Raw genomic sequence first — 19,744 nt, 5'->3', positions numbered from 1 at the left:
TATTCTTTATATGTATATCTCCAGCGTTGATCCTTGATTATTAACACAGTCCCGGGCAGTTGGAAAAAAGAGTTTTCCAAAAGTTTTTAAATGTCTCGTGTGCCAGTTTCTAAATTGGCAGGGAGACAGCCACTAAAAGTGGGTTGCCCTTAAAGGGACCTAACTTGAAAGTGTCTTGGCCAGAACCCACTCTCACTTACACTAGTGTAAATCTAGAATATCTCCATTGAAGTCAGTGGAATAAATCCAGTTTTTTTCTAGTGAGAGGACCAAATTCAACCTACTTTATGGGTTGAGAGCAATTCATTTAATATGCATGAATAGTAATTCACATTTACAGAGCACAAAAGGATAACAGTGTTTCCGAAAGTGTATTCACATACGCTACAAAGGACAGTCACATCTGGGGTGGAAGAATGAACCACTCATTGCACAGCAACTGGAGGGGGAAACTTTGGCCAAGGGTATTGGGGAAACCTCTGACCTTACAAAAAGTGCTGTGTAGGTACCAAATTCACAGTACATTTTGGTCAATTTCATGGCCAAAGAGTTTTAAAATTGGTCAATTTCACGATTTCAGATGTTTACATCTGAAATTTCAGGGTGTTGTAGCTGTGGGGGTCCCAACTCAAAAGGGGATTGTGGAGAGATCGCAAAGCTGTTGTAGGGGGCTCGCTGCATCGCCACCTTCACTTCTGGGCTGCGGAGTTTCCTGCAGCTGGAGGGGGGCTCTCTGAAGTGCTGCTGGAAGCATCCCAGCCAGGGGCTCCTAGCTGCTAGCCCCGGCTGCCTGGGGAGGCACAGGGCTTTTTCTTCCCCTGCATGGCCCCGTCTAGTGGGGAGATCGGACCCAACTCTGGGTACCTCCCCCAGCTGCAGGAAGCTCCATGGCTCTGGTTCCCAGAGATGGGTCCAATCTCCTCCATGCTGCTGGGAGCACCCCAGCTGGGGGGTTCCTAGCTGATAGTCCCGGCCAGTGCCCGGGGGCCTTGGCCAATTTGGGAGGCCCTGGAAAATGGGCATCCCTAGCCCCAACAGAAGCTGCAGGGGCAGACGCCCTGGCAGGAGCCATTGGGTGGAAACCTCAAGCCCCGGCAGGAACCCCGGGGGCAGAAGCCCTGAGTCCAGGCACCTCGAGCCCCAGCAGGAGCACACCCTCACTTATGCACTGCCTCTGGAGGTGGGTCTGATCTCCCCACTGAGAGTTGCTGTGCAACTCCTGTCCCTCCCCAGCCTGGCCCGCACTAGCACCTGGTGATCGGATTTCACGGAGAAGGGCTTATTTCACAGTCCGTGACATGATTTTCATGGCTGTGAAAATTGGTAGGGCCCTAGCTATAGGATACGTGCAGAGCAGCAGGACCTCAATTTTTCAAGATCTCATCTGGAAGATTTCCATATATAATGAATGGTATGGAGTGGATGAGGGCTGTTAGGATTTGAACCTGTGGCGCCAGGGCCTCCAGACCTTCATTAATCTTGGTTAAAAGAAACCTCAGTATGAATAAAGCAGGGTTAAGTGTTTTACTTTACTCACAGAAGACGGAGCTCAGTCATAGATTTTCCCACTTCATTCAATGCTGTCATACGAGGCAGTCCTTTACAAACTTCATGTAATCTAATCCTTCAAGCCAAAAACTGTCATTATACAGTTACACTGTCACTGTATGTTAAATGGAGCATAGGATGAATTTTGAGATGCTGAATAATAGCAATATAGAGAAACCCAAATCATTTTATTTTGCCTATATTCTGATCACTCTATATGGGTGGTTGTCAGTGTCCTACTTTGACACCATTCAGCATCAAAGCCTTCAAGGAAACTACCTCAGTGTATGAATTGTATGAGCTAAAACAGTGGTTCTCAAAGCCAGCACGTCCCTCAGCCCGCGCCGCTTCCCGCAGCCCCCATTGGCGTGGAGCAGCGAACCGTGGCCAGTGGGAGCCGCGATCGGCTGAACTTGCGGACGTGGCAGGTAAACAAACCGGCCCAGCCTGCCAGGGGCTTTCCCTGAACAAGCGGCGGACCGGCTTTGAGAACCACTGATCTAAAATGTACTTGGGCCTATTGCCTACTCTCCTCTTGTCAATGAGCTAACTCTATTTTAGAGAATCTGATGCTTCCAGCCCCATCAATCAAGGAAGACCAAGATATTGACTTGCTATTTGAAAGATTTTACCTAGGTTTCTGCAATCAGTGAGCAGTCCAGGTCCCAAGTTAACCAATCTGGCATATTTTATTTTAGCAGGGCCATTTGTACAGCTCTTTTGAAATATTACTTTGGTGCCAAAGCATTTGTATTTAAATTCACTTTGCGTTTAAATTTCTGCAGAAAATAAAAATTCTTCTGGTTTTAAACCTTGGCTTCCATAATGTAGTAGTGTGGAACTAGTTTTCCAGAGAGGAGGGGTCACCCCTTACATTCTTTAAAAGAAACTCTTTTCCTCTTAGTTAAAAACTATTTTGCAAACTGGGGGCCAGTGCTGTAGTGTTCACTTGGCAGCTTATTTAGATTTTATATGAAACTATAATACAGCACTTCCTCTGGCTCCAGATCGGGGAGAGCGAAGGACCAAGAGATGTAAATACACTGAACTTTATGCTCTCCTATTACTTTTTAATCAAAAACATCTCTGTTCTGTCATCCCTAGAGAATTCATCCTTATCCATTGACCATCGAATGAATTGGACCCATTTTTAAAAAAACCAGCACACAACTGCGTCCAGGCCAGGTTTCTAAATATTAAAGACAACGCAGGGTGTGATTGTCCCTTGTAGCCACATTTACCAGGTATGCCTAGTAGTAAAATGGGGTTTTAATGGTGATTAATGAAATTACTAACCTATCAGCACTGCTAGATCTACCTATGGTACTCTTGAGAATTTCTCCTAAAAATAGTTGTCTTCATATGAAGAGGCGCTAGTTAAATACAGATTTTCTGTAGGACCAGATGTGAGGCCTAGGGTGACCTATTATTGCAAGTATGAGCCACACGACTTGGCTGAATTGTGTTGGACAAACTGCCCCAATAGAAGGGATAACTTTCTAGATTTTAAGGGACAAAGGTGAGCTTGAAGCTGCCTAGCTCAATTAATCACTCCAGCTTGACTGAGTAATGTTAGCAGTATTCCACTGCTTTTATTTTAGACATGCCATTTGGGAAATACACTTCTGCAATGCCCCTGCATGGGAATTTGTTACGAAATGTGTTACTATTGCAGACCACTAGCCCACACCATCTCTTATGCAGGGGAAAATCTACACAGAGGACAGGAAAATCTGCAAGAAGACTCATTTCCTCTGAAGTTATACCCGTGATGCAGCTGGTGAAATTCTCTGTCCTGTGTTAGGTAGGGGGTCAGACTAGTTTATCGTAATGGTCCGTTCGGGACTTAAAAAGGTCTGATTCTATGAATATTCTGTCTGTGGGAGACCGGCCCCCTGTGGAGATGACTTGAGTTTCTGCCCACAAAACCTACAAATCCCAATTGGTGAGATCTATGCAGAGCCCAGTATGTGCCTGGGATTGGGGTTGTCCATAGAGAGGCTCTATGCCTCCAAACTGTGTCTGAGAGTCCAGGGCAGTGCAGCTTGAAGGAAGTCATATTGCCACGCATTCTTCTGCTGGCTCCTTCACTCAGAACCCTCCCTTAGGGGCTAGAGAGTCATCCCTCCCCCCGATCGGTACTAACACTGATGGAGGATCACTGTTGTGCAGAGAGCACTTGTTCCTCAGCCTCCATGCATGGGTTCCCATCCCCCTCCGAGCAACTTTAGGTGAGAGTAGAACAAGGCTGCAGAAATGCTGTTCCTCAATTCACTGATCCAAGATAGGCATCCATAGGTTTTCCAGCCACACCATCAGAGGATGGAACAGTCTGGGCCATTATTTTGCTAAAGACCATACACTAAAGGCTGATTTTAACTAAATGGACATCAAATTATCTGGATGCTGACTTCGCAATAGATCTGTACGTATTAAAAGCTAATACAATTAAACTCATTGTTCTCACGTGTAAATGAGAAGACCTGATTTCAAAGCACGCTGAGTTAAAGAGCAATGGTCATGAGCTATCAGTTTTGTTTAGTTCTTCATGGTGCACCCATTTTCCTGGTCTTGCACTAACCATTTCTTGTATCAGCATCAGAACTTCTGAATGAACAAGGTCAGAGCTGTGGAATATCTTCACCAGAGAATTCCTGTTCCCTCACTGGGGGCTGGGACTCTGCTGAAATCCTGTTGGTTTTTTTTTCATATCCCTTAATTTGTTCTTTTATCAAATATTGTAGTTCGTCTTTGCTACATTGGCAGATATTATCCAGAGCGGAATATAATGTACTGGTGTCGGTGTTGCTAAAGTCACTTTGTATTAGTCTTCAGTATTATTCTATCATTATAGGAACAGGTTAACATATTTGATCATGTGTAAATGGACAATGGTTGAAGATTAGAGAGGCTTCATTTGCTATGAATAACTACTATTCTGTCTCGGGGGGAAAAAAGAACCAGTTGACCTAGATGAAAGATTATATACTTACTGTGGATGTACCAAATTATCACCACTGTATCAGCGTACAGATATTATATCTAGTAAAAGTAATGCAACCACTGACTGATTTCTTGGGGTCAGAAAATGCTAGAGGCTATTTAAATAATCTGGTCTGCAGCCTTGGCACATGTAACGTTTCATAGTCTTGCATATGATGTTTTACTGCCATTTCTAAACCATACTAGTGCTCTATCTGCATCTGGCCAATTTCCTCCTCCAGCTGAGACATTCAACCAAATTATCATTTACTTGTTGTGTAGTGTTGGAGGAGAACGTAAATTTTTCAAAATATTTTTCAGCAACATTCAGGTAATTTTGGACACTTTCAGTATTTCTGGTCTCAGTGTAGCTGCTGGGTGTCAAGATACTTGTGTCAAGATAGAAGTGTCTCCTTTTATAATCCATCAAGCTTTGTGATTTATTTACCAATGCCATATTTCATTGGTGTTTGTATCACACAGATCTGTCTTACAAGCCTAACTCACGTGAGCAGCCTGATTGACTTTGTAATTCGCTAGTTTGTCAGAAATCCCTAGTTTATGCAATCCTAGAAGCCCAGTGGATGGAATTTTCAGTAAATATTACTTTAAAAATAAAGTTTGCCTTAGTATTATGAAAGCATGCTAAATAGCCATTCAGAAACAGAGATTCCAATATAACCAAGCAAATAAAGCTACCACAACTTTACCGGCACTGTTATAAATATTCATATTTGTAAACACAATATTGCTGAATTGACACCTACAGCTGCGGTTGCCTGCATATTGCTACGACGCATTAGGTACATAATTCATTCCTCTGGAAAAGTCTGCTTTGTAACTGTTACTATTAAAACAGTCTGTCAAGTGCCAATGTATTGGGAAAGCACATCACGGACAGATTGTAATGACTGCTTACACCAGTCCAGCTTTCCCCTTGTTCCATATAAAAGCCAGCAAATCCTAAATCATCAGTGCAACCCTACTGCTTTCCTGTCCTTTGTGTTTGAGCATGTCTTTGTCAGGGAACTAAATCCATCAAAACATAGTTTGAGAGAATTTTATTACATGGTGTATCGAAGCTCTGTTGACTGACTGAAAAATTAAAAGTTAGGATTGGGCTTTCAACACAAAAGCATTTCCATCCCAAAGAAATATGACTACGAAGTCAGCAAAAATGTTTAGAGATGTGAAGCTCTTTATACTCGATCTACACCTGGTATTTCAGCGCATACACATCCAAAGGCCTTAGTACTCCATCAACAAACCAACACACGTCCCCTACCTCATGCAGGTGGATGTTACTCAGATAAAAATGACAAGAAACAACTGCCTCTACCAGCATCATTAGGGCCTGAACATAGTTAGTGGTTTGTTTGTTTGTTTTGTTTTACATTTCAACTGGTAACTTAAGGTGAGGTGCTTGAAATATTATTGCAGCAGAGTTACAATGTATGTACTTGGGCATAGAAATCAAGAGTGCCATTAGAATGCCCTTTTAAGATTTTTGTGTGTGTATGAGTGAGTGAGAGAGAAACAATTAAAAATGTGCAGGTCTGAGACAAGCATTAGAAAGACAGCTAATATGAGTTTCAGATTCTTAGAAATAAATAGTTGGGGGAGTTCAAGACAATACTAATAATCAGGAACTGTAGTATTTGGAGAGGAAGAACAGTCTTACGGTTATAGCAGCAGATAGAGATTGGGAGGAGGGTTCAGGTCCCGGGTCTGCCACAGACTTCTTCTGTGACTGTGGGCACATCACTTGACTTCTCTGTGCCTCAGTTCCTCCATGCATAAAATTGGGAGCTCTAATTTTCGTGGGATGGAATAGTTGTATAACACAGATACAGATCATCATTTGGGATATCCTAATGTTATACTAGGAAAGTTAGAGGTAAATTTTATTGTGCAAGTATCCCCAGTATTTTGTAAGTAAATCCAGGAGTTACTGAACAGGAGCTCCAAAAAGAACGTCAGTGCAGCAGAGAGTGCTAGATGACTTTCTACACAGGACAAATCCACGAAAGGTCAAGGACTCGGGGACAGATTTTTAAAGGTATTTAAGTGCCTAAAGATGTAGACAGAAGCCTGGTGGGATTTTCAAAAGTGCCTAGATGCCTAGCCCATGGGAGTTAGGAGCCTAGGCACTTTTGAAAATCCTCTTAGGTGCCCAAATACCTTTAAAAATCTGGCCCTCCATTCCTAACTGGAAACCTGGCATATGACAAAATGGTAGAAGTCTTACTATGTGAGAGATGCAATGTTTAAACCAGACTGTCCTTGGGTCCTCCCTAAGGCTCTTTCTAAGCTGGAGAAAGTTACATCAAGTATTCCCCTTCAGTTGACTGATACCTCAAACAATCAAGACTTCTGAGTGTGAATGTAAAGTGCTGCTCAATCAGTGCAACCTACCTGGAAATTTGTCTGGGTAAATCCTAGGTCCAATGTGTTGATTGGTGCAGTGGAACTCATTGAAGCACAACCCACTGAGTGCTCTAGGATAGGAAAGCTCCAGAGAGGTATTGACCAGGAGTTCTACTATCAACATACGTGATGTGTGCTGAGTAATGTGAAGCCAGTAATGACACTGAATTGCTGAAAAAGGGTGCTGAAGCTACTACTTTCTATCTGGCTCCTATTCAGTAATCTTATGAATATGCTTGGTAACCACTTCTGACCTTTTAAAGAATCCACCAAGTGAATGTGTGCAATGATGCTGAAGTTAAATCATCTCACATTTGCCTGCTGGAGAAAAATGCGTGATGCATTTGAACACTGAGGTGACTAGTGATGTTCCTGTGCATTTAGTAGGCAACATGTCCTGCTAAACAAAAGATCCCTGGATCTTTAAGTCCCTATTCAAGCAGCACTCCCAATGGCTTTATTTTATCCAGAGTAAGAACTGCAGGATTTGGCCCTACATTTTTCAATCCTAGTGCTCAAAATATGGTCTTGTAGTTAAGGCACTGGACTGGGGCTCGGGAGATGTGGATTAAATTCCTAGCTCTGTCACAGGCTTCCTAGGTGATCTTGAGCAAATCACTTAACCTCTCTGTGCCTCAGTTTTCCATCTGTAAAATGGGGAGCACAATATTTTCTTTGTCCCTTTCCTCTTCTGGCTTGTATATTTAGATTGTGAGCTTTACAGTGTATGGTCTCCCTCTTACTACGTGCATATACAGCTCCCAAACTTCTGGGGCCCAAAATAACTTTAGACACTACTGTAATACCAATAGTGAACTAAAAGTGGGATAAAGAAATGTCTGTGCACCAGAACTGCAGAGCAGTTGGCTGCATTGAGGGTATCGGGTATGTTCCCAATATATTAATGATGAGATTATTTACCTGTACAAGGAACAATGATAAATCTCTTGAGTATTTTTTAAATTGAACCTCCTTTTCTAATGGTAAAGAATGATACAAAATTGAAGACTTATTTTTACAGTCTGTCATTGTAAACATCCATATTTCATCAATGGGAGCTCTTGTCAATTGACATAAGTTTGACATTGAATTAGCAGCATTTTCTGTTGGCAATAGCTGTATGAGAACTTTGAAATGATGTATATTGTAAAGAACACCACTATTCTAGTAGTTTACTGAAGGGTCTTCCCTAAGATCCTTCAGTACCTCTTGAAGAGTTCCTGCCCACAATCGTGCTAGTTAGCTAATGGAATTTATTAGTACCACTATGCCACTTACCTAGATGATACTCACAAGGTCTGAGAAGGGAGAGACACATACAGAACACAGGCAGTGAGGCTTATCTTCATTGCAACTGTTAGCTTGAATCAGAGCCACAGTTCAGAACAGTGCTGGAGTGAGACAGAGTGACTTGATTAGCAGCACAGTGATTGGATTAGCTCATAATGAGTTGTAATTTATTGTAGCTGTTGCATCCCCACTGCATTAGTAGCTTGAACTTCTACCCATACCCACTCCGTTTCCCCCAAGCCTTACGAACTGGTGAGCTTAGAGTTTAAAGCACCACTTAACTCCGGTTAGAGATTTTATTTTGAGTGGACAGGAGTTGAGATGCAGGACCAAGTTCTAACGCAAGCTAACTGTGCTGTGAAGATGCACCCACAAGATGAGATATAGACATAGATTTTGATCTAACAGAAATATAATCTTCAGGTATGAAAATATATGTGAATAAATCATTCTGTACTGAGAGGATATGCACAGGGAAACTTCCCCCTATGAAAGAGTCAGGACCTTGACTCTCATTCTACCTCTAATCCACAAATAGCAAACACACTGAGCTTGAAGATGGAAAAACCCACACCATCAGAAAGATTTGGGGGAAAAGGCATCCAAAACTCCCCAAACAACCCCCTTCCATACAGAATAAATCCAGATACCTGTACTGTACATGAGTTGGCAGCACACTTCAGAGGTCCATTGGGACAAAACTGGTTGGCTCAATAGCGGGATGCATGCTCAGAAAGTGAGACCTCGCTTGGGAAAAGTAAATCTGCATGGTGATCCAAAACAAGACACAGATGCAGTGCAATGGAACACTTTCTGACTTCTCCTGCAGAGAAAACAGCCACCAAAAGGACTAATATAATCAACAGAAACTCAATTAAAAAGACTCTGTGGGAATGTGCAAGACAGCAAGTAGATCATGTGCAACGAGGACTCCAGGTGTGTTCTAACATTTTCAGCTGTTGAGTCTCATCAACCTAAGGAAAAAACATAAACCTACACACTCACAGGGTGTAAGGGGCTAATGGCTGCAGTGGTTGTCTGAGATTGAATCATAATGGGATGCTTAATAGGATTTTAACTGAATAGCAGGTGAACGTAAATAAGCAGCAGAGATTGTGCACAAAAGAGGGATTCTTGAAGATGAAAGAGCTGTGTGAATGCTGGGATCTGTACCTCCAAGTAAAGACACAATCAAGTTGCTGCACGCTTTGTTACACAGAGAATTGGGAATGTATTCCTCTTTTCAGTACAAGAAGCCAATAATGCCCAGCAGAGGAGAGAGTGGGCCCTAGCATATTGGAATGGGGAGGGAGGGACCTGTGTCACTGGTGGAAGATGCACGGTTGTTCAACTAGAATGACAGAGTCATGAAGAGAAGGCAAAAATGTTAAAACCCTAATCAGCCAAGTATGGTCAGAAGCTGGCCCCAGGAAAAGTTCTCAGGTCTATTTACCATCAATCTGGAAGGGCTGCAAGGCTTGGTGGCGGTCTCCCTGTGATGTTAAGTTACATTCACTTTGAATACTGGCGCTCTGCTTATTAAAATGCCTCCTATGGGGAAAATATCTCTCAATGGGGGGGAAAAGTCTGAGTCACAGAAAATGAAAAACAAGCAGCTAGAACAGGAGTTAGTCCATCAATCTCCTCCTTAGACACAGTCTTGGCAAAATCCATTCTCCTAGTAGAATTTGCCTGGAGTAGACCGGATTGATTTGACAGTCTCTTAACCTAATAAATGCTTGACCTCAAGGTCTGCTGAATTCACTAAATTCACTATTCACTATGCACAGAGAATTGGGAACCAGTCACCTCTGGGGAACATCCTGTTCTGCAGCCCTCCCTTGATAAAGGCCTTGACTGCTTTCTGCCTTATCAAGATGACTAGATGAAAGCTGCTCTCAAAAGAGGAAAGGTTAATCGACTTCAGTGCTGTTAATCAATCACTTGGAACGATTCAGCACTTACAATAGGCAGGTCCCTCTTCCTGCCAAAAGGTTCTTGCATGTTAACCAGGGACTTCTCTTTCAGCTTGAAGGGTGAGTAATAGACAGAAACTTGTTCCAGTTAGATGCCTGGTGCCTGATCCAGAGCCCTTTGAAGTCAATGGAAAGTCTCCAGCTGAGGTCAATGGACTTTGGAGCAGGCTCCAGAGGAAGAATTGTTACCAGAGGCTTATTCTATATGCTAATATGGAACCCTGTAAGAGAGAGGCACCCTTGAAAAGTAGCACACTTATCACAGATGAAAGCATAGTTCTTCAACAAATGTTATCCTAGATACACACTTCTTGTCAAATATGCCTAATATCTAGCAAAGGAAAATTACCTGTCTGTGACAGAAAACACAGTCTCTGAACAGCACAGAAATAAAAGGTGCTAAACGCTGTATCTGCTAATGCTCCCTGTCCTCATGCAGTTTCCATTAGCCAGTTGGTTGGCTTTCACAAGGAAGAGAAAAAAACTAGACTGACTTCTGGAATCTCCTGGAAAAGGAGGAAAAGAACTAGGGAAGTTTCTAGAGGAGAGGAGACAAGCTCAATAAAGCAGATGATTGCTGAACCTGAAGGCGGTGCCAGTCAAGAAAAGAACCATACAAACTACCTGATCATTTTGGGGAAAATAAAATTCACTAGGGTAATATACAGCCAATTTCCATTTACATCAATAGGTGGTGATGGGTCCTAAAGACCCAAGCTTACACAGGAGTTGAGAGAATTCTCAGTGCCCTACACGACCAAGTCCTCATGCTTTCCAATGCAGAAAGAATGGTATGATTGTAGGAACTGTACTCATCTCCTGAACAGTTATGATGTGCCTTAATCTCCTGGTGCTGGCTCTAGTACTTTGAGGTTTTGACATTGGTACTTGGTCTCGCCTACCCTAGTCAAGCCTCAGCTTCTGTACTTTGTCTTGGAGCATCAGTGATGGCTCCTACTCAACTGGATCTGTGCTTTAACCCACAGTAGGGCTCAAGCTCCCCTAAACCTCAACCTGGTCTGCTCTGGGATTTGGAGCCGTGCACTCTTTACCGGAGAGACACAACTGAATTAGAGCTGCAGACTGTGCCCAAGCCTTCGGTAATGGGCGAGAGGGCACAAGGAACTATCTCCATTTTGCAGAGCTCACTTAAGGTCCAGCCACTCTTGCAGTCCCTCTTCTTTGCCTGCTCCCTCAAAGGCACAGCACCCCAAAGGATTCAAGGCAGTGGACCCATGCACAAATCAGCAACAGACCACAGAGGGGTGTATCTGGAGGCGCACTGCCTGTTTGTGCCTGGGAGTGCCAACAAAGATTCTGCTTATGCAAGGAAGAGTGCTTCCAGGTGCTTCCCCTGGGGAGGTGGTGTTCAGAACTATCTCCAATGCACAACTGTCTTACAGGCACGCTTGAACTCTTGGGGCCCATTTCTGCCACTTGTTGAATACCACCTTACTCTTTGGTTTCATTGGGGAATTGGATCCTAGGATAGGAAGGGCTAGTTGCAGAAGGAGGGGAGGGATCAGGGTCACTGACTGGTCCAGCTGAGCTGTTGGTCTAATAAACTGGTGCAGTTGCCTAAAACTATTCTGAATCTCTGAAGTAGACTTTCTTAAAAGGAAAACCCATATAAGAAGGATTATGAATATAAGTCAGAAAAGGGGGTTTCATATAAGTTTCATATAAGTTTCGGCCCTGGTGTAAGCAAAGCTGTCAGGCAGCTTTTTCTCTAAAGTCAACCAAGCTGTGCTCACTTTGTTGAATGTCTGTTCCATAAAGAAACCAAACAAACGGTCACATACAAAACAAGAGACGGGATTATTCTTTGGGAAGGAAGTTCCTACTTCAGACTATCAAAGCCATACAAGCCTCTGGCTGGAAAAATATTGAGGCTGAGATTTTCAAATGTGTCTAAGGGATTTGGTGTAAAATTCCCCTAAACTTTAACATACAATATACACCTATGTAAAGTCAAGGCCTCGTAGTTTCTGTAACACTCTGCTGTAGCAGACTGGAGACCTGATGTCAGCTTTAGCTAAATTCAGAAATAGACAGAATTAACTCTGCAAGCAGAATACTATCACCACAGCATCCTGGTTTATACTGAAATAAATCATTTTAAAGATGCCCCCTGCTTTTTTCAGCATTCAGCATGTCAGATTTATATAATGGAAAGGGAAAGCCAGGAGGAAGAGGTTGGAATCTGGGTATGGGACAGTTTGGGATTTTGCGAATGGGTACGGGACAATTTGGGCTCAGGGAAGTTCTGTGGTACTGTTTGAGACATGAGTAAGCATACTGAAAATCAATGGGACTTGGAAGATTTTAAAAAGGAACGAAAGCACTTTGGCACCAGTTATCTACATGTTTCTACTAAAAATGCTCAGTAGTGAAATAGCTGATGATTATGTTTCCAAAATCATCGGTAGGTTTAAAGGTTAATCTGCTGAGGTGACTGGGTGCAGTTCATGGCTCTCTTGAGCTATTGTTTTAGGTTGTAGCATGTTCACGAAGACAGCTCTATATCCATTGCCAGTTGGACATTTATCTTCATAAGACCTAAAAGTAATTTACAAAATACTTTTGTTTTACATTTATATTGCGGTAGCTCTAGAGACCAAGCAAGGTTGGGCCCCATGGTGCTATGCCTTGTACAAACATACAGTAAATTACAGTCACTGCCTTAAGGCGCTCATGCTCTTGCACAATTCTCCTGCAAGGGGTGGGTTCTGCTGCAAATTCTGTGACCTAGAGTTGCAGAATAGGTCAAAACAAAATAAATATGCACTATATTTCATCTAGGACTATTAATTTTTTAACCTATGAGCGATGAACAACATAAAACACCCAGAGCAGTTAAAGTACTTATGAATAACTGAGGAGGTACAAAGGTTATTACATAATCAATTTTTCCATACACTGTCTGAAATACTGTCCTATGAGCCTTAAACTGCACATAAACTCAGTTCACACTGAATTACACCTGAATACAAAATCTCCATGTAAAAGCTGTGGAAAGATGGATGGCAGAGGAACGGAAGGAAAAGTCCACTGAGTGCTTTATCGACCCAACTGCCATCCTATGAATGGTGAGCAATAAAAATTTATGGAAAATGAGAATTTTTTACTTATTCTAATCAAGGCCTATGGGATTAATTCAAAGACTCTTTAACACCAAGTATTTAAAAATCTTGCAATTTTATTTGCATATAAAGGCCGCTAGATATATAATATCACAATAAATTTAAAGAAACAACTGCTTTTCTAAATTCCATTAACAAGGTAACATAAAACAGAACAAAGCTCAATAGCATTTACAGTGGTAGAACAGAAATAACTATCTGCAACAATATTTTGTGCTAGCAAGATTGCATTTACACACAGTGCAAAATAAGGAAAAAAGGAAATAAAAAGACAATTCAAGAATATTTAAATATAAAGGACAACTAAGCCTTATTTTAGTTAGGCTTGATTGTATCCATTTGACTCTATACATGCCTGAAACTGCACAAAGATTTAACTCAAGCTCTTGAAGGCCTTGAGCACTTGGAAAATGTCACATCCTACATAATTTAGATGTGCTGTACAGCATAATTTTTCAGATGCTATACTTGCAATATTAAATTCCTAGTTATAATGCACAAAAAATACATATATATATAAATTCATATTTAAAAGGAGTCCGCATTTACATGTTTTTACTGCATGAAACACCTGCTCTTTGCAGCTTTCATCCCCATATTTTTAAAGCTAAAATAATTTAAAAAAACCCCACCCAAATAATAAAAAGGTAGAAAATCACATAAAGGATGCAGCTCTCTATATTTAAAGTAGGCAGAGACAAACAACTGTGAAGTCTGTTCTCCCCTTGCTGCACATTACTGGTAATAGGAGTGTGCAGTACATGCACACTCATCAAGGGGCAAACAGACTCCTAAATCATGTTTACATTACTAAAAAAAAGTTTAATATAACTGCAGGGGGAGATAGGGGAAGGTGACATCTTAACTAGGAAAAAATTACATTTAAAAACTTTCAAACAATAACAGTTGTGCAAATTTGGTGTTTTTTAAATGCTGCCTTTTTAGCTTATAATATAATATTAAAATAAGGTCTCTCACTTGTTAAAAGAAAGCTTGGCTGTCCTTTTGAGAATACTATAACAATTTTACAATGGCAAGTTTGAGAAAACAAAAAAAGTTCATTTTACAAATTCACAATGGCTGTATCAATTTAAAATGGATGCTGCATTTCCAAAAAGCACAACCTCTTTTTCTTTTTCTTTTTCTTTTTTTTTTGTACCAGCAATTTACAAAAAACCCCACATAATTTTGGAAATAAACATGTAAGAGAATGTAAGTTTTATAATTAGAAAATGGCAGTTTATAGACCTTCCCCACTTAACTGTGCAGTAGTGCTTCATGATCCTTGAGGGGTTGGAAGGTCAAATATAATTGGAGGATTGGTTGGTTGAAAGCTGACTGTACATGTTGAGGCGTTGATGTACGTTGTGTAACCGTCTGTCATAATGCCATAACCTGTAGGGAGAATGTCACACACACTATAATATAAATAAACAAACGATGCTGACCTTATGCAATGCCTATAGGCAGGTACACAAAAACCTGTTATGAAAGCAGGGCTTTGGAATAAAATTCAATGAATCCTGTCAAAATGTTATAAGCTTTTGAAAGCTACCACAAAGTTACAAATAAAAAAAAATGCAATGCATTGTATCTGGAATAAAAACGGGGTGTTTTAAAAGTGCAGTTTTCTGACCAGAAAGGCCTTTTACTGTACTGCAACTGAACAAGGTAAAAAAACCCTTGTTTTCTTTGAGCTAATTGGTTTCCTATGGTTTGGTATGCTCCTAGTGTCAGGTTGTGAAGGACCGAGCAGGAGCTGAAAACCCCTCTCTTTTTAGGCACTTGGTCTGCAGACATCCTCTCAATGAGTTCAAACAAACTTGGCTGGCCTATCCTGCATTTGCCATATTGTATAGTTTGTCAGCTCAAGGGCTGTGGGGGTGGGTGTTCACACTGGTTTGCTAACCCTCAGAAATCAATTAGCAGGAAAGAATAGGCATTTTCTGTAGCTTGGCTTCCCAGCATGGGCAATGGATCTGACCAGCAATTCCAGCCCAGGGCACAGAAAATGAAAGGCCAGCTAGATGAGCTGAAGTGGCTTGAGGACTGGGCAAAGAGGGAGGGGAAGAGTGGGATACTAGCTCCCACAAACCTTAAGGCTGTGGATGAACAATTGTTTGGAGAATTCTACTGTCTGAACATCACAAACGCTGATAGAGAGACTGAATGATAGTACGAAGTGTAAGTGTGGGTGCAGCTCTAGTGGCTGCTATGTAGAGCTCCTCCACAGAGGCTGGCCTCTTCCCTCTCTTGACCCAAGAGAGGCCTATCGTAATGAAAGAATGGGCTTTAAGCTGGCCAAGCAGGGGAGGCTCACTGAGGTATAAGTGAACCCGATGGAGGAGCTCCTTGCAGGGGATCCTCAATGAAGAGGGAAAGGGGCTTTCTGATCTGCTACATATAGAACCAATAAGACATCAGAGGCTTATGGATGTCCAAGGAAAGCTCACAGGATTCCCCACCATCCTTAAGGTTAAGGCAGAAGTGGGATAAAAAGGTGAAGAAAGGAGACTGATAAGGGATTTGGAACAAATGTGAAGCATGCTGTTGTCTTAATGAAAGGGATGATCACCTGGCCTGGAGACCACAAGCTCTCTCAACCTGGTCCAGGAGTGACCACAGACTTCTACCTTACTTCTTTAATGGACACTGCCTTTAGGAATGTAAGGCTAGATTCTCGGCCTTGCTCCATCCTCAACTCCATACAAAGAACTCGACAGCTGGCTTGGGGTTCTCCTTGCACAGGAGGTGAGGTAAAGCCTATGTAGCCAGCTCTAAGCTACTTGTTCCTGGCTCCCCTGTAGGGGCATGAGGAGAAATGGCTAGAGTGCCTTGCACTCCTGTAATCCTATTGGGATCCAGGAAGTGGGCGGGCTCCAGCCTAAGGGGGAGGGTCCACAAGACCTGGAGACCAAAAAATTACGGGGGACAATAATAAAAGAACAGGGACAGGAGTGAGGTCAAAGGGTCAAACGAAGCGAACCAGACGGGGACACCGAGCAGAGAACCTCGGACAGCACCCACTGCTCCTCGAAGGCGTCAAGGGAGCCAGCGGACGCTACCCAGAGGAACTCTGCCTGGATACGTGAATGATCGGAGGACCTGAAATAGGCCCCACAGTCACAGGAGACTCCATCGGCCAACCTCCTCACTCTGGTTTTATAGATGGCCAGTTTTGCTAGGGCCAGGAGGAGGTTGACCAGGAGGTCCCGTGACTTTGTGGGGCGACGGATAGGGAGTGCATAAATAAAAAGGTGAGGAGAAAAGTGCAACTAAAAGCTTAACAAAATATCCATGAGGAGCCGGAATAGGGGCTGCAGCCTGGCACACTCCAGGTAAACGTGCGCCAGGGTCTCCCTCATGCCGCAAAAGGGGCAGGTGTCTGGGATAGGGGTAAACCGTGCCAAGTACATGCCTGTAATGCACTCCTGTAATGGTGGGCAGGCAGAATAAACCCTTGGGGCCCATTATCTGCCCGCGGCCTTCAGGATCTGAGTCACATTCCTCCTTCTCTCTCAAAAGTGTTTATAGGGTGATGGGGAGGGGGAATGAAAACTAGTAACAGTCCCCGGAGATTACTGAGGGCAGAGCAGGAGACAGGAGAACCTGCGAGGAACAACCTGCTCAGGGAGCTTTTTTTGGGGAGAGCAGAGAGGCATGATAAGTTCTGTTGAAACAGATGTTGGCCCCCAAAAGAGTCTTTGCTTCTCTCCCTCCTCCCTCCCCCCCCCCCAAAAAAAAGTGTTTTGGAAGTGGGGGGAGTCTGAAGGGACTCCTTTGCTTTACCTCTTCCTCTCTGTTCTCCTGGGATACCTGTTCAGATCTAACTCCCACTGGTAGGATTAGGAGGCAGCTGACTTTTCAGGCACACTGGCCCGTTGAAGGACTGGATGGGACAGACAGATGGCACTGAAAGATGGTGCCCCAGAATGACACTTGCTGCTTTGCTCATGGAGAGGCAGGAAAAGAGACAGGAGACTAGACAGAGTAGGAAGGGCTTGGCACCAAATGTCTTGCTCGTGACTGGTCTTTCAAAGGAGAGGAACTTCCCACTGTTAGTATTAGCAGGCCAAACCTCAGGGAAAATATTTTTCCTTTTGCAATGCGATATAGTACAGATCACTGCTGAATGAAAGTTAACACAAAGTTTGTGCTACCAAAATGTCCATCAGAGACTAATCATTTCACAATTGCTGTGTGGTCTGCCTGTTTGTTTAAGTTGGCAATTTTGAGTTAGGTCACTTTGCAGTGGAAAAATACTGGTTTAAAAAAATAAATTGAGACTCTGCAAAATTCTGCCCCAAATACTTGTGTGCAACTCCTACGGCCTTCAATGAAAAATGGGTTCATGTGGTCTGAGAGCAGAATTTGGTCCTGAATTAATTGTGCCTTAACTTAAACTCTCAGAAAAAATTCAGGCCAAATCTTACTACAGTAAAGTGAGTAGGCAGTTCCTTTGCCTTCAGCATTAGTCAACTGAGCAGGATCTGGATCTTTTAGTGCCCTTGAATGCTCAAATCAGACTCCTTTCATGCTTGTAGTGTGTGTTGCCATCTTACTTACAAGGTTTAAAAGTAAGGTGCACATGACTCCACAGTGTTTTTTCATAATGATCTTACGTACTAAGAAGCCTTTGCTTTCCCTCAGCTTAACATGATTACTGCAGGAAGTTTGATTACTTTCAGTTTACCATGCACCTACAAAAGGCTATAGGCAATTTGCATGTTCTAGTTGGAATCCTTCTTGTATTCACTTATCATTAATATCTGAGCATTAATATTTATAGAAAACGTCCAATCGTTCCTGGTTTGCATTAGAGTACTGCTATTCATGCCACTATAGTTAAGGTCATGTCAATGTTTCTGTTATAAACTCCTTATTTACAGGACTTTATAACCCGCACATAAAAATTCACTGTGTAAAGTCATAAGAGCTTCGGAAAATCAACAACAGCAGGCGAGTAAGCTGTCTGTTCTTTTATAAAGTTCTCCAACTCTGTGAGCCTATGGAGAGCTTAATTAGAGTCAATGGTGAAATCTCCAGGGGGGGAAATATAAAGCACTTAGTGTGTAATTTTTAGTCCTAGGGTCACAAAGTCTCACTATCTCTCCCAGGCTGGACTCCTAGTATTTGTCTCATTGGAACATGAAAGCCACAAAGTGTATTAAATATTTAAAAACCTCCAAATGTATTTATTTAATCTCTCATTCCCTCCCATCCCCACAAAATGAGCTTATTGTTCTGAAGTTTCACACTCCGCCTGCCAGGTGTGAGATTAAAAATAGGGAAATATATCTTCTGAAAAAGCTTTTCTGAGGTTCACAGACCTTGAAAGATTACACCTCATGAAATGTATTGCAGAATGACTTCACAAGTGGATGTCAAAGGAACGGTGGTGCTTATCCTCTCTTCCCTCCTGACTTATGGCACAAGCTGCCCTCCATTCTACTGTACTCTCCCCCATATACTGACTGAGGTGACAGATGGAGCAAGCTTTCTCCGAATACCACCCTGTCTCTTCTATCTCCTTTGCTGGCTCCTGTACTTGGAGTAACTGGACTTTCTGGTGGTTTGGTAAGACAAATTTCAATTTGCTTTTATTCCTCTACATATGAGGGAACTCCCCCCACAGAAGCTTTGAAAGCAAATAAAGTGGCACAGCACAATTATTGCAAGTTGCAGGTGTGGATATCCTGTATGTGGTCAATATTTTAAAATATGAGTTCCTCAAGGTGGATTACTAAGTCTTTGTTTGGACACTAAGAAGTGAGTTTCCAAAGTGCTGAGCACCCAGCAGATCTGACTGTTTTCTGACTATGGGCTTGTTTACACTACTGCGCGGGGTCGATCTAAGATACGCAACTTCAGCTATGTGAATAGCGTAGATGAAGTTGACGTACTCAGATCTACTTGTGTCTAAGTGTCTTCACTGCAGTAAGTTGACAGCTGACGCTCTCCTGTCGACTCCACTTGCGTGTCTCGTACTGGTGGAGTACCGGAGTCGATGGGAGAGCGCTCAGCTAGACACAATAAGTCAACCCCCGCTGGATCGATCATTGCCCGCCGATCTGGCGGGTAGTGTATACAAGCCCTTAGTCATAATAAATGGAAAGCCCACATCTGGTATAAAGTACCTCAGAGATCTACTTGTTTCCCCCATGAGGATTCTCATACAGACCTAGGGAGCCCTACTATTTCTTACCTTCATGAATTCCACCAAAGACATGGAGTTTGGGCCTCACTCGCCTTTGCACAGTATTCAACAATTCCACACAGCCAACTCTTTGCAGCTCCTTTGGAACCCAGTCTCGAAAACCTGAGGGCAAAATGCAATCAATACTCTTAATTTTCTCTATTCAGGTAAGGTTTCATTTA

General features: G+C 42.6%; 1 protein-coding gene across 1 annotated transcript in view; it reads right to left on the bottom strand.

Moving 5' to 3' along the window:
• Nucleotides 1-13,408: 13,408 nt before the first annotated feature.
• MPPED2 (metallophosphoesterase domain containing 2) overlaps nucleotides 13,409-19,744 on the bottom strand; it is a 135,718-nt gene continuing 129,382 nt past the window's right edge. Inside the window, exons 6-7 of the mRNA XM_054028236.1 lie at nucleotides 19,572-19,685; nucleotides 13,409-14,761 (exon numbers count right to left, since the gene is read on the bottom strand). Of these exons, the coding sequence (XP_053884211.1) occupies nucleotides 14,643-14,761; nucleotides 19,572-19,685 (233 nt within the window). The 3' untranslated portion in view covers nucleotides 13,409-14,642. The remainder of the gene's footprint in view (nucleotides 14,762-19,571; nucleotides 19,686-19,744) is intronic.

This window comes from Malaclemys terrapin, chromosome 4, assembly GCF_027887155.1.
Source record: "Malaclemys terrapin pileata isolate rMalTer1 chromosome 4, rMalTer1.hap1, whole genome shotgun sequence".
Lineage (NCBI taxonomy): Eukaryota > Metazoa > Chordata > Testudines > Emydidae > Malaclemys > Malaclemys terrapin.
This window is presented reverse-complemented; position numbering and strand designations above follow the sequence as displayed.